This window comes from Kogia breviceps, chromosome 6 (assembly GCF_026419965.1).
Source record: "Kogia breviceps isolate mKogBre1 chromosome 6, mKogBre1 haplotype 1, whole genome shotgun sequence".
Lineage (NCBI taxonomy): Eukaryota > Metazoa > Chordata > Mammalia > Artiodactyla > Physeteridae > Kogia > Kogia breviceps.
Genome location: NC_081315.1, coordinates 146006008 through 146032319, shown reverse-complemented (window position 1 = coordinate 146032319; position 26312 = coordinate 146006008). Strand labels below are relative to the sequence as shown.

The 26312-nt window shown below is 49.2% G+C and overlaps 1 protein-coding gene, 1 long non-coding RNA gene and 1 other non-coding gene across 14 annotated transcripts in view; 2 read left to right on the top strand and 1 right to left on the bottom strand.

The window, feature by feature from the left end:
- The window catches only part of NELFA (negative elongation factor complex member A), a 26497-nt gene extending 7457 nt beyond the window's left edge, over positions 1-19040 (bottom strand). The window contains exons 1-5 of one of the 7 annotated variants that reach the window (XM_067036829.1): positions 17763-18092; positions 7373-7455; positions 5131-5189; positions 1483-1654; positions 18-179 (exon numbers count right to left, since the gene is read on the bottom strand). In XM_067036829.1, coding sequence (XP_066892930.1) covers positions 18-179; positions 1483-1654 — 334 coding nt within the window. In that variant the 5' untranslated portion in view covers positions 5131-5189; positions 7373-7455; positions 17763-18092. Of the gene's footprint in view, positions 1-17; positions 180-1482; positions 1655-4904; positions 5011-5130; positions 5190-7363; positions 7456-17762 lie in introns of those variants that run through there. The other 6 variants (XM_067036827.1, XM_067036828.1, XM_067036826.1 and 3 more) reach the window with 6 other exon arrangements.
- On the top strand, positions 14640-14712 carry TRNAE-CUC (transfer RNA glutamic acid (anticodon CUC)). The gene has a single exon. It is a non-coding gene; the product is annotated as a tRNA-Glu (tRNA).
- LOC131758116 (uncharacterized) lies at positions 17689-26312 on the top strand. Of its 6 annotated transcripts, XR_010841171.1 has the most exons (5): positions 18309-18768; positions 19014-19121; positions 19367-19585; positions 19793-19879; positions 20318-20431. It is a non-coding gene; the product is annotated as an uncharacterized lncRNA (long non-coding RNA). The 6 variants fall into 6 exon arrangements; XR_010841170.1 differs by lacking the exons at positions 19014-19121; positions 19367-19585; positions 20318-20431 and adding exons at positions 21740-21978; positions 25811-26312 and having other exon boundaries at positions 17689-18768; XR_010841167.1 differs by lacking the exon at positions 19014-19121 and having other exon boundaries at positions 17689-18768.

Here is a 26312-nt window from a genome sequence, read left to right as displayed (position 1 = left end):
GGACGGCGGGCACTCACATTTCTGCAGGAGCTCCGCCCTCAGTGTGGCACTCTTCGGTTTCCTTTTCAGCTGAAAATGTTTCACTGGGGGAGTGAGGGGCCCAGCGAGCGTCGTCAGGGCGTTTTTATTCAAGTACTGGCACTCCAGCGGGAGCATGGCCGACGCCTCACACTCGTTCACTGCTCGTTCGAGAACCAACATGTTAGGAGGTGCATTTCCCTTACACAGGCCCAATTTTCACCGCTAATATGAAACCACACACTGTTTCCTATTTGTAGCGGTGGAGCTTCTGCTTTGCTCTCAAAACAGAAAACAAGTATCCACTGCCTGCCTGCCACAGGCCAGCAGTCAAGGCCACCAACCTGGGCCAAAGGTCAAGGACAGGACCCCTGTGGCGCTTCTTAAAGGCAGAAGCACCGGGGCCCCGACACGGATGTCTGTCAGCACAGCTTCGTCTGGAAGATGCTCTGTGCATCCCTAGAGCAAGCTGTTGGAAGGGGCAGCCTGCGGCCGTCCCGGGTCCCCCCCTCAGTCCCACAGCCCCCGTGGATGGTTCCTCTTGGACCCTCCGAATCCTGGCCCTCACAAGAAGCACCCAGGCCTGTCCCCCAGGTCTGCGGGTTGACCGGGCACTTGGAGCTCGGGGGAAGGCCCTGGGTGGGGAGCAGAGACCAGTGCCACCGCCGTTCTTCCTGCCCCGGGGAGGCCCGCCCGCAAGCCCCTGGGCGGAAGACAGAGCAGGCCCCTCCCACCGGAGAGAGGACACCCAGGAGGGCGTGGACCTGTCTGGACCCTCATCAAGCTGGTCACCAGGACAGAAACATCCTGGCTCTGCGTTCCAATGCTCTGGAAGCATCCATGTAGCCTGTGGGCAGTTACACGCCAAGCAAAAGCCTGTAGGAGCGGTCGTCTCGCAGTCGGGAAGAGGCACCGGCGGCCACCCCTGGGGCGGCCAGGCCACCGGCCCTGCGGGACCGCAGGGGCACAGGTCCCATCTTTGAAGGGCTGTGGCTCCAATTCTCCAAGCTAGGAGAGGAGATCAGGGAGGAACAGACCTTCCCGTCTTGATATGTTCTTTTACTCCGTTTGCAAATATTTTCTAAGTGGTTTCCAGTTCGTGTTCTAGACAAGTAAACTGCCGATGTTTTCAACACACAGTTATGAGCGTCTACTCCGTGCCAGGGAATGTTCTAGGCTCTGAATGGGCAGAGCCTGTGCCCTCATGGAGCTGAGTGGGGAGAGGGGGGCGTGAACGTGAAAGCCAGTAAGTGACACACTTGAGATGAGCACGTACAGTGAGGAGGGAGCCTCTGGGCTGCGCCGAAAGCCAGCCAGCAGCGCACGGGCAGGGGTGTACGGGCACAGACAGCACTACGCAGTGCAGCGTGCAACACTCTCAAAGTCAAACACATGTTACGAAAGAGGGTTTAAAGGAAGACCCACCTCCCTCCTCCCAGCATAAACCAAAGACACTCAACCTACCCTTTTCTCTAAGTTCTCCTAAAATATCTTGAACGTTGGGATTCTGCTCTTCAAGATCAAGGTTAAGAGATCCGGTATCAGGAAAGGACTTCAGAATGTCGGCCACCATGAGAACCCAGGGGTCCGAGTCCAGGGTGGCGAGCTGGATGATCTCGGTGAGGGCGCCCTGCATCTGCCGGGAGAGGAGAGATGGCAGGTCCTTGTCGCCCGACCGCGCCCGGCCGCCCCTGGTTCGGGCCTGCAGGGCTGGAGCTCAGCACACCTTCGCTGGTTCAGACACAGAGAGGAGCCCCCTTCAAGCCCTGCCGAAGCTTCTGGGCGCACGGGGCGGGGCCCAGCCTCTTCAGCCCCCGCCCCCATGCCGGCCCCGCCCTCAGGAGAGCCCTCCCCCGCCGCAGTGCCCACACCTCGCTGGCTGCCTCCGCATCTCCCCACCGCCTCCCTGTGCACCGGCCCGCGGCAAACAGAAGGGCCGCCCAGGACGGGGTTGGGGGGGTGGGGCGCATTCCGGCCCCCTGCTGGGGAACCTGCCACCGGGGCGTCTGGGGTGTGGGAAGAGCCGCACGCCCCACGGCCACGTGACGGGCTCACGTGACAGAGGAGAGCCCGCAGGGGGCCGGCCCCCCCGACGACCAGGGGGACCTGGCTCCCCGGGACAGGCCGTGGCCGGCATGTCTGCCGCGCTCAAGGGGCCGCTTCCTCCCACGGGTGCGAGTGGCCACAGCGGCCGGCGGTCACCGCTGCTTGAGGCCCAGACGCGGGCCCAAACCTGAACACGGTCCCCCTCACACCCGCCCTCTCCCACCCAAGCTCCTGGTCCACCTGTCACCCCTCACCTGGCAGCTCCGCCTCGCCCGCGCCTACCCAGCCAGCCCCTCCCGCTCTGGAATCAGGGTCCCCTCACCTGCCCCCGCGGCGGTGCAGACAGACTGCCTGGCTGAGCCCCGCATGCCCCCAGGCGCACGGCGCGCGCAGCCCAGGCGGAAGGTCAAGGCTCTGGGGTTCCCGCCTGCGGCTGGGCGCGCCGCTCCCTGGCCAAGCACTGGGCCCAGTGCCAGCTGACCCAACTCTAAAAGGCTGTCTCTTGAAACACATGGAAATAAGTTCTTCTGACGTGTGGCAAAAATGGTAAACATTTATTTTTTAACATTTGTGCTGGGGGCTTTTTTGATGTTTTAGAAGAATGAGCCCGTCTGCCACCTTCCCCCTTGTATTTAGCTGAGCTATCAACTCTTTCCTACATTAAAAACAAAAGGCACGAAATGAAAAACAATTTCATCTGTCACTTACTATGATTTAAAGAGTGAAAACGTGGCCCTGGCAAACTAAAGTTACGCAAAACAAAGAAGCCCTCCCTCATACCTAAGCCTCAAATTAAGTAGCTCCACACAGAAGGCAGTCAGCGGAGAGACACTCTGTGTGTGAGGGGACGCCCAGGTGATGGGGAGGAGAGCCTGCAAATGGAACTGAGGTGGCCCAGCAGGAGGTGCCACCTCCCACACCCGAGCCCAGAACTGAAGAGACGGCCAAGGGGCAGGGGACCTGGAGCCCTCTGACGCTGCCCAGGGCAGGGCGCAGGCTGTAAAATGGTGCGGCCATTAGAGCAACCATCTGGCGCTTCCCCCAAAAGACAAACAGGGCTTTCCTGGGGGCTCAGGGGTTGAGAGTCCGCCTGCCGATGCAGGGGACGCGGGTTCGTGCCCCGGTCCGGGAAGATCCCACGTGCCGCGGAGCGGCTGGGCCCGTGAGCCGTGGCCGCTGAGCCTGCGCGTCTGGAGCCTGTGCTCCGCAACGGGAGGGGCCACAGCGGTGAGAGGCCCGCGTACCGCAAAAAAAAGAAAAAAAAAAAAAAAAACAAACCCCCAAAACAGGCAGCTCCCTGGTGGTCCAGTGGTTGGGACTTTGTGCTTTTGCACAGCTGAGGCACGGGTTCAAGCCCTGGTCGGGGAACTGAGATCCCACAAGGCCGTGCGGCCAAAATTAAAAACAAAAAAGACAAACATTACCACGTGAGCTAACAACTCCACTCCCAGGTACAGACCCAAAAGAACTGAAAACATACCTCCACCCAAAAACTCATACGTGAATGGCTGGCTGTATGTGTAACAACCCCAAAGTGGAAGCCACCCCAAGGCCACTGCCTGACGGATGGATGTGGCCAGAGCGTGGTTTATCTATACGATGAAACGCTATTTGGCCATCAAAAGACACACAACGTGACGACGTGGCGAACCGTGAAAACACGAAGCCCCGTGAGAGCCAGACCCGAGAGAGCGCACGCCGTGCGGCTCTGTGCATGGGAGACGTCCGGCACGGGTCACCCACAGGCCCAGGAGGTGGGACAGCGGTCCTGGGGCTGGAGCGGGGACCGGGAGTGACTGCCAGCGGGCCAGGGGTTTCCTTCTCAGTGAGACGAAGACGTTCCGCTATCAGATAGTGGCACTGACTGCACAGCACTGTGATGTGCCATAACCACTGATGTGTAAACTTTAAAAGAATGAATCCTATGTGAATATCTCAGTCTGAAAAACTGTATGAGGAAAAAAACAGGGGGCCATAAGGCAAGCTTAGCCAAGGCCTGCAGACGTCTCCAAAGCTGGCATCACACCTGGGCTCCTGCCTGGAGGCGGGGGTGTCCCTGGCCCTGGTTGGGCACCACGTTCCCAGATGTTAGAAGTCCGGCTGCCCAGGAAGCACAGCTGAGCTGTCTCTGGCAGTGGGCAGGCAAGGACAGGGACTGGGCAGGACAAGGACAGGCCTGTGTCCAAGGGATGGTCCTTGTGACCTGGAACACGGCTCTGGCCCTCCCTGACACGGAGCTCCTGTAAAAGTTGGGCCAGGGGCTTCCCTGGTGGCGCAGTGGTTGGGAGTCTACCCGCCGATGCGGGGGACGCGGGTTCGTGCCCTGGTCCGGGAAGATCCCACGTGCCGCGGAGCGGCTGGGCCCGTGAGCCACGGCCACTGAGCCCGCGCGTCCGGAGCCTGTGCTCCGCAACGGGAGAGGCCACAGCAGTGAGAGGCCCGCGTACCGCAAAAAAAAAAAAAAAAAAGGCTGGGCCAGGAAGCATGTGCTTCAGTCCAGAGGAGTGACAACAGTGGAGGAACCAGCAGACAAGGAACCAAGAGTCAAACGGAAAGAGGACAGGACAGAAAACACCAGTATCTGCTAGACATGCTTCTACTAAGCACATGATGTTTATGACCAGGCATAGCGCCATGAATTTTTTAAACTCTCTAAAATAAGGACATGAAGCAGAGAAATGAGTTCAAGACACAGCAAGACAACAAGAGGTAACAAAATCAATACAAAGACCATACCTCAAAATAAACTTAAGACGTCATTAAATCTCTAAGAATGCATGACAATGACGAGCCCCCCAAAATGCTTGAATGGATGACAAGGTGTAGGGTGCTTGCAATACCATAAAGACGGACACTTTCCCTCAGTAATCTGTAAGTCTAGGGTGACCCCACTCAAGTTGCAGAAATATTTTCTTCACAGAACTGGACAATCTGATTCTAAACTTCCTATGAGAAAAGCAATAAACAAAAATAAGAAAAAATAATTTTTTTTAAGGTAACAAGAGAAAGATCAATTTTACCAGATATTAAAATTACAAATGCCACATGATTAAATACGTTCCTTACCTCTCACTTTATTCCCAGATAAACTTCAAATGGATCAGATTTCAATTTGAGAAATGAGACTGTAAAAGCACAAGAAGAAACCATAGAAGTCTTTCTTTTGTATGACTGCTAAGGAAGAAGTCCTCTGTAGTTATGATTCTAAACCAAGAAGCCATAAAAGACATGAATTTGAATTTTACTACTTAAGTATTTTTCCCATGGAAAACCACCAAAAAGCTCCAAATCCCATATATTAAATCAAGAGAAATGGCAAACTGGGTGAAAAAAATACTTTGCAACTCCTATCACAGGCAAATGCACACATATATATGAGTGTGTGTATTTTATAGATGTCTATATATATAAAGAACAAACACACATATAGAGATTGATCTTACATGTCAATTTTTTAAAAGTCTACCATTAGAAAAATGATTTAAAACTTTAAGAAATGCAAAGGATGCTCAGCCTCATTCAACATAAGAGAAATGCACGATAAGCGTCGGAGGAGATACAATTCCCACTTCAGGGGTGGGCAGGGCGGAGCGGGGTGGCCCCGCTGGCCCGCCGGGGAGGACGGGCAGGACGGCGAAGGGCTCTGTGGCACACGCTCCGGAGCCCAACCATCTCAGGCCAAACCCCGAATCTGTCACCAGTCCCAGGACCGCAGCAGTGGCTCTCAGTCCTCGCGGGGGGGGGCTCAGCACTCGGAACGGTGTCGGGCAGGAGCGAGAGCACCTCCCGGGGAGCAGGCGAGCGCACGCTGACAAGAACGTCAGTGGGCATAGCCTCTACTAAGTTTATTTTATTTACTCTTCTAAATGTTTGGCTGCACCGTGCAGCTTGCAGGACCTTAGTTCCCCGACCAAGGATCGAACCCATGCCCTCGACAGTGAAAGCATGGAGTCCTAACCACTGGACCGCCAGGGAATTCCCTCTACTAACTTTATTTTAGTGATACTCATCACAATTTATGGCGTATGTGCTTTTTGCCTGAGCAATTAGCGCTTCCAAGAATTTATCCTCTGGATTAGAGACCTAAATGTAAGACCCGATACTATAAAACTCTTAGAGGAAAACACAGGCAGAACACTTTTTGACATATATCACAGCAATATATTTTTGGATCCATCTCCTAGAGTAATGGAAACAAAAACAAAGATAAAGGAACCATGAACAAAAAGACAACCTACAAAATGGAGAAAATATTTCTAAATGATGCAACCAGCAAGAGATTAATCTCCAAAATATACAAACAGCTCATAAAACTCAATATTAAAAAAACCCAATCAAAAAATAGGTAGAAGATCTAAACAGACATTTCTTCAAAGAAGACATACAAATGGCCCAAGGGCACATGAAAAGATGCTCAACATCACTAATCATTAGAGAAATGCAAATCAAAACTGCAATGAGGTATCGCCTCACACCAGTCAGAATGGCCATCAGCAAAAAGTCGACAAGTGATAAATGCTGGAGAGGCTGTGGAGAAAAGAGAACCCTCCTACACTGTGGGTGGGAAAGTAAACTGGTGCAGCCACTATGGAGAACAGTATGGAGGGTCCACAAAAAACTAAAAAAGCTACCATGTGATCTAGCAATCCCACTCCTGGGCATATATAAGAAGAAAACTCTAATTCTAAAAGGTACACACACCCCAGTGTTCACCGCAGCACTACTTACAAAAGCCAGGACACGGAAGCAACCTAAGTGTCCACCAACAGAGGAATGGATAAAGAAGATGTGGTACATATATACAATGGAATATTACTCAGACATAAAAACAATGAAATAATGCCATGGATGGACCCAGAGATTATCATACTAAGTGAAGTCAAAAAAAGACAAATATTATATGATATTATTTATTTGTGAAATCTAAGAAAAATGATACAAATGAACTTACACACAAAACAGAAATAGACCCACAGACATAGGAAACAAACATGGTTAATTACCAAAGCAGGGGAGGGAGAAATAAATTAGGAGTTTGGGATTAAAATATACACACTACTATATATAAAAGAGACAACCAACAAGGACCTACTGTAGAGCACAGGAAACTATACTCAATATTTTGTAATAACCTATAAGGGAAAAGAATCTGAAAAAGAACATGTATGTATGTGTGTATGTGTAACTGAATCACTTTGCTGTATACCTGAAACACAACACTGTTAAGTCAATTATCAATATATTTCAATATAAATAAATTAAAACTACAAAAAAGAAGAAGAATTTATCCTCTAGTTACCTTACACACCTGAGAGAATTCACTGCAGCAAAAGACAGGAAACAGCTGCATGTCCACCAACGGGACGGGAGACCAAGTAGATAAGGTAGGTCCTGTGAGGCAGGAAAAAGAATGCAGCTACAGCGTGGGCACTGGTATGGAAGCATCACCAAGACGGATTTGCAATTAGTGTGAATCTCTATAACTCATCCATCCTACAGACACGGGGGCCCCCTCCACTAAGGGCCAGGCAAAGCGGGGTATTAGGGATACAGAGACACACAAGACACAGGACCTGGCCTCAAAAAAGCTCACAGGTGAGCACTAAAGAAACTGAGAACTCACTTGTGTTCACAAAAACCTACTGCTACAGGTTGAACTGTGCCCCTTCAAGAAGACTGGTTGGAGTCCTAACCCCAGGACCTCAGAATCAGACCTTATTTGGAGACAGGGCCTTTACGGAGGTCATCGAGTTAAAATGAGGTCCTTCAAATGGGTTGCAGTCCAACACAACTGGCATCTGGTATAAAAAGGGGACATCTGGACAGAGATGCACACACAGAGGGAGGACGACGTGAAGGCTCCTGCGGAGACGCCAGTCGCGGGCTAGAGCAACGCCCCTACCAGCCAAAGGACACCTGAGGCCACCAGGAGTTCGGAGAGAGGCATGGATTTGACTTCAGAGCTGTGAGACAACACGCTTTTGTTGTTCTAAGACATCTACTCTGTGGTACTTTACTGCAAACTAATACAACTACCATGAGGCAACTGGACAATATTATATAAAAACGTTTGAGGAGAAAAAAAGGGGGTTAAAGACAAAGAAGACCACTGTTATGAGCTGAATGTTTGTGTCCCCCCTCAAGTTCATATGCTGAAACCCTAATCTTTGGGAGGTGACTAGGTGTAAGGGCTGGGCCTTGATGAATGGGATTGGTTTCCTTATAACAGAGCCCCCAGGGCAGGGCTCTCTCTCCTGCCACAGCTAAGCTCACAGCCAGAAGGCTGCCGTCTGCAAGCCAGGAAGAGGGCCCTCACGTGAAACTGAATCAGCCAGCTCAGACAAACAGCTCATCGCCGGCTTTCTCTCCATCATCCAGAACTGTAAAAAAATAAATGTCTATCATGTAAATCACCAAGTTTACGATATTTTTGTTATGGCAGCCCCAGCCTTTAGATTAAATAAAATCATCAGTGAGAATCCTGCCTTCAGCGCTCTCATGGTAATAAGCTTTTATGAGTCTCTGGGGGGAGACAGATGCAGAGTAAGTGAGGGGCTTCCAGTTCTCGCCAAGAGGGCAGGCCGGCGTGGGCTGCTGGAACGTCACACACACACGGCACCACAAATCCACAAGAAAAGGAGAGGTGGCTTGCGTTTCAACTCATGGCTGGGAACCCTGGGCTCAGAAGAGAGAAAAATAACACCTTGTCCCCATCCAACCACACAAATGAGGTGTAGTACTGAGGCATTAGAGATGGATCTCTGAACAGGAGAGCTACAGAGTGAAGAGAAACACAAGAAGCACATTTAATGACTTCTTAAACAAAACTTCACAACACAAACCATGAGCCAAAAAACGTATTACTGTGCATTAAAATGAAAGGTGATGAGCAAATGGAAAATTTAGCAGGCAGATGCGACGTGTAATGTTCAAAACCAGCAGTGTTTAACATTAAAATATACAAAGAGCCCCCGCAAATCAACAAGAGGATAGCAACCCCAATAAAACACAGGCAGGTGTTATTGATGGGCAACATACAAAGAGGAAATCTGAGAGGGCAACAAAGCCAGCCACAGACACCCCAAATGAACTGGGAAAAACCCAAAGGAACACACGGCAGCACTTTCCAACCACTGATTTGCAAAAGCAGAAAGGTGGACGAGGCCAAGGGCTGGGGGGTGAGGGAGACGGCACAGGTGCCCACAAGCACTGCACACGGGAGCGTGGGCACCTCAGCGCCACCACTTATGCGAATACCCTCTATGACCCGACAGTCCCACCCCTGGGCATAGACTCCAGGTAAGTGTTCACAGCAATCCACGGGTAAGGAGCTCTGCGTCATAGCACGATGGCTGCGGCTGAGCTGGGAGCAGCCTGCTATCGGTGCTGGGGGGCGGCGTGCATGGGGGTGGCAACAGTCGGGCCGCGGCTGAGCAGGTCAGGAGCTGGCACTTCTCTGTAAAGGGCCAGAGACTGACTATTTCAGGCCCTGGGGGCTACGCAGCTCGGTCGCATCTTTTTTCACTAACCCTTTAATAACGCTCAAAACATTCTTAGTTTACAGACTGTACAGAAAACAAGTCACAGGCCTGTTTGCCAACCCTAGGGTTATAGACGAACAGCAACACAAGTGAATATTAAAATCACATTTTGTTTACAAAAACTGAGATGTAAGACAATAGAATTTATAACAATTAAAAATACATGCACCCCCCCACCCCAGTTTGAGCAAACACTTTACCAGAGAGGCTCAACACCCTTAGTCACCATGGAAACGTAAACTGAAACCTACTAGAATGTTTGCATTAAAAAAAAAAACACCACGACCTTCACACTCCTCTCGGGATATTGAAATGATACAAGCACCCTGGAAAGCAGTTTGGCAGTTTCCCATCGGGGGACCTGGCCATCCTCTCCCAGGTGTTTCCTCTAGAGAAATGGCCACAGTCCACACAAGGACCTGTCCATACATGTAAACATGTCCATTCAGAGGGACACTACTCAGCAGGAAAAGTCACGTGCTACTAATACACACAGCACGAGTGTGAACTTCAAGATAAGGGTGCTGAGTGAAAGCCAGACAAAAAAGGCACGATTCATATAACATTCCAGGAAACGCCGACTAAGCTATGGACACAGAAAGCAGGTCAGTGATTACTCAGCACAGGGAGAGGAACAGGAGGGTTACAAAGAGGCAGGAGGAGAATGTTATCTTCATTGTAATGGTTTTACAGGTGGGCACATGTCACACTGTACACTTTCAATATGTTTATGTCAATTATACTTCAAATTTGAAAAAGTCCCTAAAAACAATACACATTTTTAAAGAACACTCACAAAAAACATGTAATAGAACAGAACAGGGAAAGTTGCTACCTATGGGGAAAGTGGAGTAGGATGTGGGAATAAAACAGAGACGTTAAACAGAAGAGACTGTGAGGGAAATCAGTAAATAAGTTTAACAACAGAGTAAGAAGAGACGCAATAAGTCCGATGCTACCCAGATCATAACAGGCAGGGAAAAAATGGTTTGAACATACCAAAGAGGCTGCACAGAAAACAGAGGGAAGTCTCCCACACACCTGACTGGAGATTCAGAGAACGGGAACAGAAACTGGGACCAAGGTAAGGTCTATAGAGGAAATGGTTAAGAATTAACAGATGAAAGATAATCACAATTTCAAGAAGCCCAACAAACTTTGTAGGATAAAGTAAAAACAATGTATTCACCAAAACACATCCTAGGAAACTGCAGAACTACAGAGTGAAGCCACTGTCCTGGGCCAATGGGCCCAAGGCCCTCAGAGGCAACCCTTATGGCCTGACGTCAAGTTACTGACTCGCTGGACCACAGAGGCCACCCCAGAGGCACTGTGCGCACCTGACCACAGGAAGGAAATGACCGAAGTACCTGACTCTGGGGGACGGCGGAGTTCAGGTAAAATTCCAACGAAGTGGCGAGTCTGGGTGTAAAAGGTCAGTGTCAGAACTGTCAGGTGGACCTGGGTCCAGTTTCCTTAGAAACAACAACAGTGAGAGGCGTGGGTGTCATGCTCACACACTCCTTATCTGAGCCTCTGCACCTGGGCTGGACACTGAGACTGCTTCTTTGTGTCAAAGCGTCTTAGATGCTCCAAGCAAAAGTGGGATGTTTCACTCTTACTGATATGACTTTAAACAGCAGTTTCTGAGAGTCTGTGATTTTCATTTTTTAAGAAATTTATTTATTTATTTTTGGCTGCGTTGGGTGTTTGTTGCTGTGCACGGGCTTTCTCTAGTTGTGGTGAGGGGTGGCTTCTCTTGTTGCAGAGCACAGGCTCTAGGCGCATGGGCTTCAGTAGTTGTGGCACGTGGGCTCAGTAGTTGTGGCTCACGGGCTCTAGAGCGCAGGCTCAGTAGTTGTGGTGCACAGGCTTAGTTGCTCCGTGGCACGTGGGATCTTCCCGGACCAGGGCTCGAACCCGTGTCCCCCGCGTTGGCAGGCGGATTCTTAACCATTGCGCCACCAGGGAAGTCCAAGTCTGTGATTTTTAGACAACAGAGTTTCTCAGTGAATAAGGCAGCCATAGTGATTAAAGGGCAGGCTGTGACAATTCACAGCTGTGACATGTCCTTGGGGAAACACTTTCTTACTCACTTGGCAGCCGGCCTGATCTGTTACCCCAGGAGGTAAATATGTAGCTACCTCAGTCTCTGTTCACTGGAATCTCTAGGCTTCCCACAGCAGTCTCAGGAGTTGGATAATTTTACACATTAAGGAGTTACCTCAGGCAGCCCTAAAACTTCCTTGGTGGCCATGTTAAGGATTTGGACAAGAAGGGTCACTGGTTTTATCAGTAGCAGCATTTACAGTTTCCTCAAAGCCCTATCAAATATAGCTAAAACATTATGAAGTCAGTATTTACATTTTACGACACTCTGTCGTTAGCAGAACACCTCATGTACATTGCCTCCTGACATCATTCTTACTTCCTGGACCAAATTCTAAATTCTTTGAGAGCAGGGGCCCTAATTCACTTCTGTACCCCTCACTGAATAAACTGAAATACTGGACCATTAAAATCTCTTTTCCTCTTCCCTCCTATTAGTGAAGAACTGTTGCTGACTTAGCTTTTAAGAGAAACAGACACATCACAAAACAAGTGAACTGGTTTCGAGATTTCATTAAGAAACACAAGTTGTAGCAGACACTGTGCACGATGTTTACTTTTACATGTCCCGGCCAAGGGGTCCAAAGTTACTCTTGGCGTGTCTGTGATGGTGTTTCTGGATGAGATTAACACCTGAAGTGCACAGACCGCCCTCCCCAATGGGGCCTGTCCCTCACTAACCCAACTGCAGACCCACCCACAGAACAAAAAGACGGAGGAAGATGGAACTCCTCCTGCCTGACTGCTGAGCTGAGACTTTGGTCTTTTCCAGTCTTGAGACTTGGATGAAATACTGGCTCTTCTTGGGTCTCTGACCTGCTGGCTCTTTAGACTGGAACTACACTTCAGCTCTCCCGGGTCTCAAACTTTCTGGCTGCGGCTCCTGGGACTTTTCAGGAGGCTTTTGTGAGCCAATTGCTTCCAATAAAAACCAGTATCTCTCCCCCTGCCCCCATATGTTATATATAGGTATACACAAGGTGCACATGCGTCCTATCTGTTCTGTTTCTCTGGAGAACCCTGGCTAATGCAGTGCAGAACACACGCGGCCCAGCCACCCAGTCCCCCTGTATCTATGGTCCTATGTAAAAAAGCTTAATCTTCAGAATGTTATCCCCTAAGGTATCAGACCCTTAAATAACTAAAGAAAGATCATTAAAATAGCTAAGTGAATTGGGATGTTTTGGAAAGTTTTTTTGTTTTGTTTTGTTTTTTAACACTGAATATATAATAAAAATGCCTTTCAGAAAACTAAAGTATCGGGCTTCCCTGATGGCACAGTGGTTGGGAATCTGCCTGCCGACGCAGGGGACACGGGTTCGAGCCCTGGTCCGGGAGGATCCCACATGCCGCGGAGCAACTAAGCTCGTGAGCAACAGCTACTGAGCCTGCGCGTCCGGAGCCTGTGCTTCTCAACGAGAGAGGCCACGATAGTGAGAGGCCCACGCACCGCGATGAAGAGTGGCCCCCGCTCGCCACAACTAGAGAAAGCCCTCGCGCAGCAACGAAGACCCAACACAGCCAAAAATAAATAATTTAAAAAAAAATAAAAAAAGAAAGAAAGAAAACGAAAGTATCCAGAATGGCCTAGTTCATTTTCAACCTAGCTAAGCAAGTTCTTCACTATAATTTCTTGTAATACAGACAAAATTCAAGAACAAACTATATATTTAAAAAAAAATCAATGAAAGAAAGCTGGTATATCTATATCAATGCTGGACAAAGTTAGACAAAACAGGGGCTTCCCTGGTGGCGCAGTGGTTGGGAGTCTGCCTGCCAATGCAGGGGATGCAGGTTCGCGCCCTGGTCTGAGAAGATCCCACATGTCGCGGAGCAACTGGGCCCGTGAGCCACAATTACTGAGCCTGTGCGTCTGCAGCCAGTGCTCCACAACAAGACAGGCCGCGATAGTGAGAGGCCCACGCACCGCGATGAAGAGTGGCCCCCACTTGCCGCAACTAGAGAAAGCCCTCGCACGGAAACGAAGACCCATCACAGCCAAAAATAAATAAATAAATAAATAGCACTCTTTCTGCACAAGGATCAGTGAAATAAAATCTCAGTAATAAATGCAAAGTTGAATTTAAAAAAAAATAGACAAAACATTACCAGCTATAGAGACCGCTATATAAAGATCCATGGTTCAGTTCACAAGGCAACAATAACAATTCTAAACTTGTATGCACCTAATAACGTAACCTCAAAATGTAGAAAGCAAAAGTTGATAAAACTATAAGGACTAGACAAATCCATGATCATAATAGAGATAAACATACTCCCTCATTAACTGATAAATTTTTTTAAATCAGTAAGAATATAGTAGACCTGTACAACACGATTAAACAAATTTGACCATGAACATATACTGGGCAATGGATCACAAAACTAGACCATCAAATGCTTCTGAAACTCACTTGCAATGCTTACAAAAACTGACCATATATTTCACCATTAAGCAAATCTTAAATTTCAAATGACTGAATACTATAGACTATATTCGATGACAAGCACTCAATCCAGCTAGAAATCACTAGTAAAAACATAACTAAAACCTCCCTCCCTCCAATGTATGGAAATTAAGAAACATCTCTAAATTACAAAGGGGTCAGTGAGGAAATCATCATAGAAATTACAAATATTGTGACTTGGTAATGAAAACACTATCAAAACTCGTAGGATGCAGTGATTAGAAAACAACCAGGACTTCACTGGTGGTGCAGTGGATAAGATTCTGCGCTCCCAGTGCAGGGGGCCTGGTTTTGATCCCTGGTCAGGGTTCAAACCCTGGGTTCGATCCCTGGTCAGGGAACTAGATCCCACATGCATGCCGTAACTAAGAGTTCGCATGCCACAACTAAGGAGCCCGAATGCTGCGACTTAACTCCCAGTGCAACCAAATAAATAAATAAAATAACTCGTGGGACCTCCCTGGTGGTCCAGTGGGTAAGACTCTGCACTCTCAATGCAGGGGGCCTGGGTTCAATCCCTGGTCAGGGAACTAGATCCCACAGGCATGCCGCAACTAAGAGTCTGCAAGCCACAACTAAGACCCAGCACAGCCTAAATAAATAAATAAATACACATTTTTAAAAAAAGATAAGAGAATGTTATTATCTACTACATTTGAAGTTTTAACAGAAACTGCCAAATCACTAGAAAATAGATAATATCCAGAAAATTTTACTTATGAAGAACATAAAACCAAGCATTATCTACATTTGAAGTTTTAACAGAAACTGCCAAATCACTAGAAAATAGATAATATCCAGAAAATTTTACTTATGAAGAACATAAAACCAAGCATCAATACTCAAATATCTTCCCACAAAGAAAATCCAGGTCCCCTAGATGGCTTTATTACTAAGTTTTACCAAACATTTAGAAAGAAATAATTCCATTGTTAAACAAACTTTCCAAAAAAGAGGAAAATAGAAGCTACATTACCACTTCTTTTATAAGGGTAGCATAACTTCAACACCAATATCTGACAAAGACAGTCTGGGAAAGTAAAATTAGAGGTTAATCTCACCCATGAACACACATACAAAATTCTTACACAAAGTATCAGGGCAACATAATTCCACATATAAAATGACCAAGTTAGAAATGCCAGGTTGGTTAACAGCTAATGCTATTCTGGGACCTCCCTGGTGGTGCAGTGGTTAAGAATCTGCCTGCCAATGCAGGGGACACGGGCTCCATCCCTGGTCCGGGAAGATCCCATGTGTCGCGGAGCAACTAAGCCTGTGCGCCACAACTACTGCACCTGTGCTCTAGAGCTCGCGAGCCACAACTACTGAAGCCCGCGTGCCTAGAGCCTGTGCTCTGCAACAAGAGAAGCCACCACAGTGAGAAACCCACGCACTGCAACAAAGAGTAGCCCCTACTCGCTGCAACTATAGAGAGCCCGCCCATCAATGAAGGCCCAAGGCAGCCAAAAACAAAAAACACAATGCTATTCTGTAAATGTGGCAAACTATATGTCAATAGATATTATAAACATTTGATAAAATTCAATATTCATTCATGTTCACGTCTACTACGACTGTTACCCCAAAACTGGTTTCATCTCTTGATGAGTGCTGAGTCAAAAGACACAACGAAGCCAAAAAGAAGGATGTATTCCTTGCAGCCAGTAAGGGGAACAGCAGGATCTTTCCCAAAGCTGTGTCTCCCCAACGCCAAAAGTGGGGAAGTTTTAAGCTAAGGGTACGTGCATATTCATGAGGGGGCTTTGGTGGTTGACAGAGTCCAAGCTTTAGTTGACTGAAGTCACATGGGTCAATATCATCATTCCATCCTTCGCCTGGGTGGGGCTCTTAGTTCTTGCAGAACTCAAAAGATGTGTATCACATTGTTACGTACATCCCTGGAGGAAGAATTGGGACTCTGCTTTATCGCCAAACTACCATTTCTTAACTGCTTTTCCTCTGTTCCTGCATTCCCTCACTTCCCTTCAGATCCTTCATTACTGAGACCTGTTCAAGGCAAGCACTGTGGCCAGGCTTCGATCCCAGCACGGCTTCGGACAAAAATGGCTTCTTTAAATTTCAAGTTTGGGCCACGAACTCGGGACAAGTATGGTTAATAAACCGGTTATGAGGGAGACAAACTTCCACCCACCCCAGGCCAGGTTCTTGGAGGACTCTGCACAGGAGAAAGACTCTGTATAGGCGAAAGGCAAAACTGGACCTCTCTGACAAGACGACAGGGAGTTCCCTCCCCCGGCCCCCCAGCAGGGAAGCATATCCTAAGAGGAGTACACCTGCTTAGATACAGCTAAGAGCTTCTGTGACTCTGACGACTCCATGGAGAAAGCTAAATCAAGACACAACTGGAAGAAATCTGCAACATACACAACTGAAAAAAGACTGCTATTCAAAATCTATTTTTAAAAAAACTCCTACAAAGTGGGAATTCCCTGGCGGTTCAGTGGTTAGGACTCCACGCTTCCACTGCTAGGGTTCAGTCCCTGATCGGGGAACTAAGATCCTGCAAGCCGCACAGTGCAGCAATAAATAAATAAATAAATAAATAAATAAAACTCCTACAAAGCAATGAAAAAAATACATCGGGGGAAAATTTTTTCTTGAACAATTAACAAAAAAGAACATCAAATAATGAATAAGCACATGAAAAGATGCCCAACCACATGCATACTCACAGCATGGAACGCTATTCAACAGTGAAAATTAAACGACAGCGGGGCTGCAGGTTGGATGAATGTGTCAAGGTGTCAACATGAAAAAGACAGACACACCCACATCACTCACGCGAAACACACGATATGATACCGTAACATTAAGTTCAAGCCAGGCAAAAGCAAACTGTACTGCTGAAAAATGCCTATACAACTGATAAATCACAAGGAAAGGCAGAGAAATGATCACCTCCCGAAGTGAGCGAGGGGAGAGGGCAAGGGTTGTGATCCGGAACAGGTAGGGGAGGCCTCTGGACACAGCTTTATTCTGTTTCTTTGGTACACGTTATATATAAAAAGCAACTATCAACTCTAATAACGGGGCAGTCGCTGCGAGAGTAGTGGGGGAACGTTGAAACAACTACGGCGCCTCAACATTTTGAAAAACTTATTTTGCGCGAAGAGCGACACAATTGACCGTTAAGGAAAACAGGCAGAGAACAAGTCGGACAGACCCACTGATGAGAACGATGCAAGAACACGAGCGTGTGGCAAGAACCCAAAGCGCAGGGTGACCGAACCGGGTGGGTACCCCGACAGGTGAAAGTAACAAAACCGAGGTGGGCGCTGAGTCCCAGGCGGGCCCCCGACATCCCGACCCACCTCCCCCCGTCCGGGCACCTCGCCCGCGGCTCTGACAGGTGCAGGCAGGCAGCTCGGGCTCGCGTCCACCGCGTGGGGGCGGTGAGGAGGGGGAACGGGTCCGCGAGCTGCGAGGGTCAGAGGGGCGGGAGGGGGGAGGGGAGGGAGCGGGGTGGGAGGGTCCAAGAGGGCCGGGGTCTCGGGTCCCGGGGAGCACGGCCCCGAGGGGGAGGCCGGCCCCGCGTCCGCACCGCCGCCCGCCTCACCTCGTCCACTGTGCGGCGAGGGAGGTGCAGCGTTCCAAGCAGCAGCTTGAGCTTCACGGCCGACGAGAGGCCGTGGAAACAGAGGCGGATGTTGTCGATAACCGCGGCCGTGAGCAGGGACGCGATGCTGGGCGGCGCCCACAGCTCGTCCGTGGCCCCCAGCTTGTTGTGCAGCCACAGGCCCGTGTCGCTCTCCCGCATGGACGCCATTTTGAAGGGGAAAAAGCCGGCCACCGCCGAGCCGGCATTTTATGAGGACAGCTACGCGCCCGCGGTGAGGACCCTCAATATGGCGGCGCCCGCAGGGCGAGCGGCGGTGACGTCACCAGAGGGGCGGGACCTCGGAGAGACGCTTCGCGGCGGCGCGAGGACCGGCCGCCGGCCGCCGTAACGTAACATGGCGGCGCCCGTGGCTGGCTCTCGAGGGCCGCGGAAGATGACGTCAGCAGAGGAGTGGGCTGGCTCGGCCGAGCTGCTCCCCCTTCGGCCCTGAAGTGGACAGAACCCCGACGCACCGGCTGGGGAGGGCCCCCCCCGGGGAGGGGAGGGCCCCCCCCGACTCCACGGACGGGCGCCGGGGGGCGGCCAGGACGCCGGGGTCCCGCGTCTCTGGGAGCGAGGTTGTCGAGGTTAGAAAGACATTTAGGGAAATATTTGCCAAAGAGAGTCGGGTGGGATCCAGATCTCGTCCGTTCCCTAGACAGCCCGCTTGCGCCAACCACCTAACACGTGCCTGGCACTGTTCCAGTTGCTGGGGACACAGTGGTGAGCGAGTCGGGCCCAAACCTTCGCCCTGGCGGGGTCGGCGATCCAGAGGAGGCGGGCGGGGGGACCGAGTGACGGCAGTGCCGCATACGCTGCACATCAGGCTTGCAGGCTCTTGGGCGAGCTTTCTCAAGCCTGGCAGTCTCTCTGGTCCCCAGTGCTTTGTCCCAAGACAGGACTGAGTGATGATGCCCGCGGCTGCTCCACGTCGTCGGGCTCAGCTGCAGGCAGCCTTCTCCAGGTACCGTGGCCCCGCATCTCCCGGGTCTGGGTCTTCCCTTTCCAGATGCCAGAAGCGGGGGTGACCAGCGGTCCGGCCCCCAGGGAGTCAGCCCTGCCTTGGGGGGCGGTTCTTACCAGCCACAGACCCCAGCCAGGCTTGAGCATAATCAAGGACAGCACAGAACTGGGGCTTTAGCCCACAGCGGGTGCCCTTTCCCTGGAGGGAGGGAGCTCCTGCCTGGCCGACCCCTTTGTTCCCCGCAGGCCGGCTTCCTTGCCTGCGCCCAGTGATCTGTGTCGTAGCGTCCAGAATCGGGCCAGCGCCTAGAGTCGGGCTAGCACCTCTTGTGGATGAGGACAGCAAACTTGGAGGTGCTCCCAAGCTTGTTGGCCGACCGAGAGGGGTGGGGACTGGTGTACCAGGCGTGGCCAGGGCCCTTTTCCGAGGAGGGCACGCTGCCCCTCAAGTTAAAACAAGTCGCATACAGCGAAAAGGAGGAAGGGTGCCCCAGACAGGGAGCAGCTCAGTGGTGCAGGAGGAGCCGCCCAGCCCCGGCCTCCTGGCTCCTCACGTGCCAGCCGGGATGTCTCTTCCTCTGCCCCTCTCCCGCTCACAGCTTGGAGCCAGACGTCATCATCTCCGGAAAGAGTACCTGTGCACGAGTCCCCCTTCAGATCCCCCTCTGCCACCAGAGCCACGGGGCTCCAGCCTTTCCACTTTATCCCGACCTGTGAGGGGAGAGGCCAGTGCCGCACCCATCTTCAGGCGCCTGGGCGGTGGCGAGGCCCACAGTCCAGAGCCTTCCCATCAGGGCCTGCTGTCCTCCGGGGTTGGAGTGAGGCCCAACTCTGCTTTTCTTTTACTTGAGTCAGGTTTTCTTCCTTCCACCACCATTCCCGAAGCTTAATACTAAGATGTGTTGGAACTGTGTCCTGATGTGTGTGTCAGACATAAAGTATTGTTACCTGTATGTTGGTGTCTTTGGTGGACAGGTGAGATTGTGCTGATCTTGTATCCACATTTTAGCTTTCTGTCCCCCTAGGATTCAACCCTCACCTTGCTTCCAGTTGCCCCACCCTATGGACAGTCTACAGTGAGGACCCTCCTACAAGACCCTCTCGGACTACGTGTAAGAGTCTGGGAGGTGCACGCCCCAGAGTCAGGGTGTTGGCCAAAGGTCACCAGGTAGTATTAAAGAGGGCTGCTAAAAGTTCTCTAGGCAGGGGCTTCCCTGGTGGCGCAGTGGTTGAGAGCCCACCTGCCGATGCAGGGGACACAGGTTCGTGCCCCGGTCCGGGAGGATCCCACATGCCGCGGAGCGGCTGGGCCCGTGAGCCATGGCCGCTGAGCCTGTGCGTCCGGAGCCTGTGCTCTGCAACGGGAGGGACCACAGCAGTGAGAGGCCCGCGTACTGCAAAATAAATAAATAAATAAATAAGTTCTCTAGGCGGACTGTGCTGGTTCACCTCCCACAGTTGACACAGGCTTGCAAGAGCCAATTGCTAAATTTTCAGGAATTTTATAAGCTTGTCATTAAACACTGCCATTGTTAAAAATGTAACTTCAGGGCTTTCCTGGTGGTGCAGTGGTTGAGAATCCGCCTGCCAGTGCAGGGGACACGGGTTCGTGCCCCGGTCTGGGAAGATCCCACGTGCCGCGGAGCGGCTGGGCCCGTGAGCCATGGCCTCTGGGCCTGTTTGTCTGGAGCCTGTGCTCCACAACGGGAGAGGCCACAACAGTTAGAGGCCACAACAGTTAGAGGCCCACGTATGACAAAAAAAAAAAAAAAAAAATCCTAGATGATATGATCCTGAAATTCATTTAGGTTAGTCTTATATTTCTGAGTACTTACATAAGCACTTAATTTCCCTTAAGCTAATTAAATAGAGCTCTTTTACAAATTAGTTTTGGCACTACCACACATCTACAAAACACACATGCATAGATACATACAAACAGAGACTCTGCACTTCTGAAACCAAGCAGGACCCTGTGGGGCTCCTGGGCATGAAAGCCTTTCTGTGTCCCTCATTTCTTGTTTGTGAGAAATAGACTTCAGCCTCCACCACCTTCCCTGAGTCCTAAAAGGCAGGTCCAAAGAGTTGCTTTTCAGGGAAGGGAGGGGATGCAGAGACAAGGGAGGAGCGGCCAAGAAACAACAGTGCAGCCTTGGGGCAGGGTCCTGGTTCTGCCTCAAGGGATACACAGAACAATATCTTTGGGCTTCTTACAGAACTAAACCCCCCAACAAATGGAAGATGTTAACTACCTGATGAAGTGTTCTTCATTCGAGAGAGAGGGTCACAGTTCAATAAACTCGAGATCCACAGAAGCCCATAATGAGACGCCCTAATGCCAGATGGTCTCTGGATTGAAGGAATGCAGGCCCTGCACGCACCCTGATCCTTATCAGCAATCCCACCCCTTGACTATAAGATGCCTCACAATCCCCCCCCCCCCAGGGATGGGACACACAGTTTTGAAGGCATTAGCCCACCGTGGCCCCCTTTGCCTGGCAAAGCAATAAAGCTATTCTTTTCTACTTCACCCAAAACTCTGTCTCCGAGATTCAGTTCAGTTCCGGTGCACAGAGACCGAGTTTTGGCATCACTTCCCATCCCCAAATTTCAGCCACGAATCAGGTATAGTAATACAAAACCCATCAGTTACAGGAGAGGTTGGATTCAGGGGAGTTCCCTGGTGGCCTAGTGGTTAGGATTCTGGGCTTTCACTGCTGTGGCCCAGGTTCAATCCCGGGTCAGGGAACTGAGATCCTGCAAGCCACATGGTGCGGCCAAAAAAAAGAAAAAAAAAGAGGTTGGATTCTAATTGGTTTTCTGGCCAATGGAACAAATCGAAGTCACCCGTTTAGTTGGCTAAACACTTTTTACTAATACTTACGGAGAAGACACTTAAGATTTGTCCTGGCCTTGACAAGTTCCAAATAATTACCTAGCCGCCCCCCCTTTTTTTTTTTTGCATCACACAGGCCTCTCACCATTGTGGCCTCTCCCGTTGCAGAGCACAGGCTCCGGACGCCCAGGCTCAGTGGCTGTGGCTCACAGGCCCAGCCGCTCCGCGGCATGTGGGATCCTCCCGGACCGGGGCACGAACCCGCGTCCCCTGCATCGGCAGGCGGACTCTCAACCACTGAGCCACCAGGGAAGCCCTGTTTTTCCTTTTGATGAGTTACCTTCCTGAAATTTGCAATTTCAAAAGATGGCCTAGGTAAGTGTTCCTGGAGAAGACCAGGTGGAACATTTACATCTCAAAAGCATAGGAGGAGAGAGGCAAGTTCTCCTAGGAGGAACTTCTGTTTCCTTAAGGCCAGATCTTTTAAATATATATGTTCTTATAAGCCTCAAGATAAATAGGGGAGGTCTGGGGAGCGTTAAAAGGATTGGTGGGCTTCGGGTTGTTTCTGGAGCCACACCTCTGGTCCTGTAAAGACTAGATTTGTGAAACAAGGACAGCTGTTTTCAATTCCTCAAAGAATTGGGTGCCACCTCCATGACAATATCAAAGGACTGACATACCCATTCACCTGTTGGAATGTTTTACTTTCCTCCATCTAGCTTAGGGGAGAAGGCAAAAAAAAAAAAAAAATCCCACCAGGCTCTGAATATCAGCTATGTTCAGTTTCATCAGACCAGTGGGCTTTAGTCTTCATAATCCATTTACAAACACTTCGGAGGATCCTACCTGGGTTTAAGAAATTCTTTAACTGTGGCCCTCAGTTCCACCTTTGACTCAAAGAGGCTCGCCTACAGCCTCAGGTGGTCCCATTTCTAAAGGTGACCACTAAATAGCATCTTCAGAGTGGAAAGCATTTCAGACGGAGGGTGAGAAGGCACTCAGATAAAGGAGCACGGAGGGGGCCAGTAGCCAGCGGAGTCAGAGGGCTTTGTTTGTTTGTTGTAGGCACGTGTTATATCACTAACCTTTCATTAGCCTTCTACAATATCCTTCATTGGAGCTATTTTGGAAATTTGAAGGCTTTGGGGGCTTTTGCATACCAATTAAAATAGGTACGATAATAAATTGAGAGCCCTCTAAAATTTTTAACAACTTAGAAGTCTTTCCAATTCAAAAGATTGAAGAAGCCAGCCCTACAAGCATTTTCTCCTGCTCATCTAATTTTAGAAAAGAGAAAAGCTTTTATCACCCTTGTTTCCAGTAGACGCTTCGGGCAGGGGTCCAGGAAACTGATTGACAGGGAAAGGACTTACCCTCTGCCGGCTTTCTCTGTGCGCGCAAAAATCAGTTTGGGAGTGCCAGAAGAGCCCCGGCGTGGCCACTTCAGAGCCCGATTTCCTTTAATTCCTGGTCAAGGATGCAGGCATCCATAACCCAGCTGGCATCCCCCCAGGTGGCTGTCTGCACAAGAGCTGTTTGGCCTTTGAGTCACAATGTCCCGTGACCGATTCGGTCGCCTAACGCAGAGATGAGGCGTGGCCTGAACAACTCTCTGAGGACGGTGTGGTGGACTTGCGTGTGTGCTGCTGCTGAGCCCAGCTCCCCAAGGAGCGACCCTTGGGTCGGTTGACCACCTTACGCGTCTGGGTTTCTCTCTCTGGGTGCTCAGGCCACCGGGCCACCCGTCTGTATTGTGTGTCCCCGGCCGAGCGGTGCTCACCTGACGGCTGTCGTGGGAGCCCCTGTGGGACCGATACACGTCTGCAGGACGGATCCCCAGACACTTCCTCGAAGTTCTCAGTCACCGGGGAGCACCTTGTGGCCTCACGGAACGGATGTCCCTTGTTTTGGGGAGCTGGATTAATTCAGCCTCTCGCTGCCAAAGGGTTTATTCAGACCATATATCAACTAGTTTTTTTGGTTTTCTGTTTGTTTGTTTTAAGCCAAATTTAACAAAAACCCAGCCACCTATGTTTCCCTGGACCTCCCTTCCAGATCCTCCTAGGTCCCTCCCTGCCTGGGAAATGTACTGGTGTCCCTTAAGGCTCCAAGTCAAGTAGAAACAGGTTGAATAAAATTTTTAGGATCATCCCTTAAAAGCAGTGAGATCTGGATATCAGGAGAACTCACCAGAACACCTGAGGAGTACGGAGAAGCCAGTGGGGTCCATAGGCCCAAGCCGGTCCTGAGCACGGGTTTGGGGGAGACTCCAGGCGTCCTCTGGTGGGTGTCTCTGTTACATCATGCTAACGTTGACAAAAAAATTCATCGATAGTTGATCTAAGAAAGAAAGGGAAATTGAGCCAACCTGACGATTACAACTTGGGAGACAGTCTTTCAGGAAGTTCTCAGCACTGCTCCTCCCATTAGAGGTCAAAGCACAGGTGTATAAGTTTTTGAGACAAAGGGCTGTACGTCAAACGACATACAGTTTACACAATCCAGGTCTGCACATACAAAGCGAATAGTGGGTCATCGTGACTCCTTACTACAGCGAGAAGGAAGGTTCTCTCCTGAGGACGTCTGGTTAACACAGACGCTCAGCCCACACTCAAGGGGAGGGAGGAGGCCCAAATGGGCAGAGAAAAATTTTATGTTTAGATATTTCTTGTTTCATCCAGAATCACGGACAGAGAGAACAGACTGGTGGTTGCCAAGGGGGAATGGAGTGGGAGGTCGGGGTTAGAGATGTAAGCTTTTATATATATATATATAGAATGAATAAACAATAAGGTCCTACTGTATAGCACATATCAATATCCTATGATAAGCCATAATGGAAACGAATATTAAAAAAGAATGTATGTATATGTATAATGGAATCACTTTGCTGTACAGCAATAATTAACACAACACTGTAAATCAACTATACTTCAACAACAAAAAGCTAAAAATAAATAAATATTTCTCGTTTTGTCATAAAATACAAATTTTATTTTGTCACATTGATTTTCTCTATTATTTTCTCTTTTCAATTTCATTAATTTCTGCTCTAATTTTTATTATTTGTTTTGCTTTTTAAAGTTATTTATTTATTTATTTTTGGCTGCATTGGGTCTTCGTTGCTGCGCGCGGGCTTTCTCTAGTTGCGGCGAGTGGGGGCTACTCTTCGTTGTGGTGCGTGGCCTTCTCATTGCGATGGCTTCTCTTGTTGCGGAGCACAGGGTCTAGGTGCATGGGCTCAATAGTTGTGGTTCGTCGGCTCTAGAGCGCAGGCTCAGTAGTTGTGGCGCACGGGCTCAGTTGCTCTGCTGCACGTGGGATCACCTGGACCAGGGCTCGAACCCGTGTCCCCTGCATTGGCAGGCGGATTCTTAACCACTGCGCCACAAGGGAAGCCCCTCTTTTGCTTACTTTAGATTGCTCTTCATTTTCTAGTTTCCCAAGGTAGAAGCTTAGATTGTTGATTATAGAGCTTTCTTCTTTTCCAGTATATGCAGTCAATGCTATAAATTTCCCTCTAAGCACTGCTTTTGCTGAATCTCACACATTTTGATAAGTTGTTTTATTTTCATTTAGTTCAAATTATTTTTAATTTCTCTTGAGATTTCTTCTTTGATTCATGTGTTATTTAGAAGTGTGTGGGGTTTTTTATTTGTTTGTTTTTTATTGAAGTAGAGTTGATTTACAATGCTGTGTTAATTTCTGCTGAACAGCAAAGTGACTCAGATATACACATATAGACATTCTTTTTTTATATTCTTTTGCATTATGGTTTATTACAGGATATTGAATATATTTCCCAATGCTCTGCAGTAGGACCATGTCGTTTATCCATTCTCTATATGATAGTTTGCATCTACCAACCCCAAACTCCCACTCCATCCCTCTCCTTCCCCCCTCCCCCTCGGCAACCACAAGTCTGTTCTCTACGTCTATGAGTCTGCTTCTGTTTTGTAGATAGGTTCATTCATGCCATATTTTAGATTCTGCATATAAGTGATATCATATGGTACTTGTCTCTCTCCTTCTGACTTACGTCACTCAGTATGATCATCTCTAGGTGTATCCATCGAAGTGTGTTTTTAAATTGCCAAGTATTTGGAGATTTTCCAGCTATCTTTCTCTTACTGATTTCCACTTTAATTCCATTGTGGTCTGAGAGCAGACACTGTATGATTTCTATACTTTTACATTTGTCAAGGAGTGTGTTATGGCCCCGAATGTGGTCTGTCTTGATGACTGTTTCCAGTGACTTTGAGAAGAATGTGTATCCTGCTGTTGTTGGATGATGCAGTCTATAGATGTCCCTTCTAAGCAGTTCATTGATAGTGCTGCTGACTTCACCACGTCCTTACTGATCTCTGCCTGCTGGATCTGCCCGTTTCTGATAGAGGGGTATCGAAATCTCCAACCATTATAGTGGATTCATCTGTGTTTCTTTTGTTCTTGCCTTAAAATCTATTTTATCTGATATTAACATAGTGTTACCAGGCTTGTTTTTACTGAGTATTTACATAATATACCTCTTATCCATTCTTTCACTTTCAACCTTTCTGTATCCTTATGATGTAGTGTCCCATATGAACAGCATATAGTTGTGCTGATTTTGTTGTTGCTGTTGTTGTTTAGGGTGACAATCTTTGTCTGTTAAGTGGAACATTTTGTCCATTATTGTTGAATAAAAATCATTGATATGTTGGTTC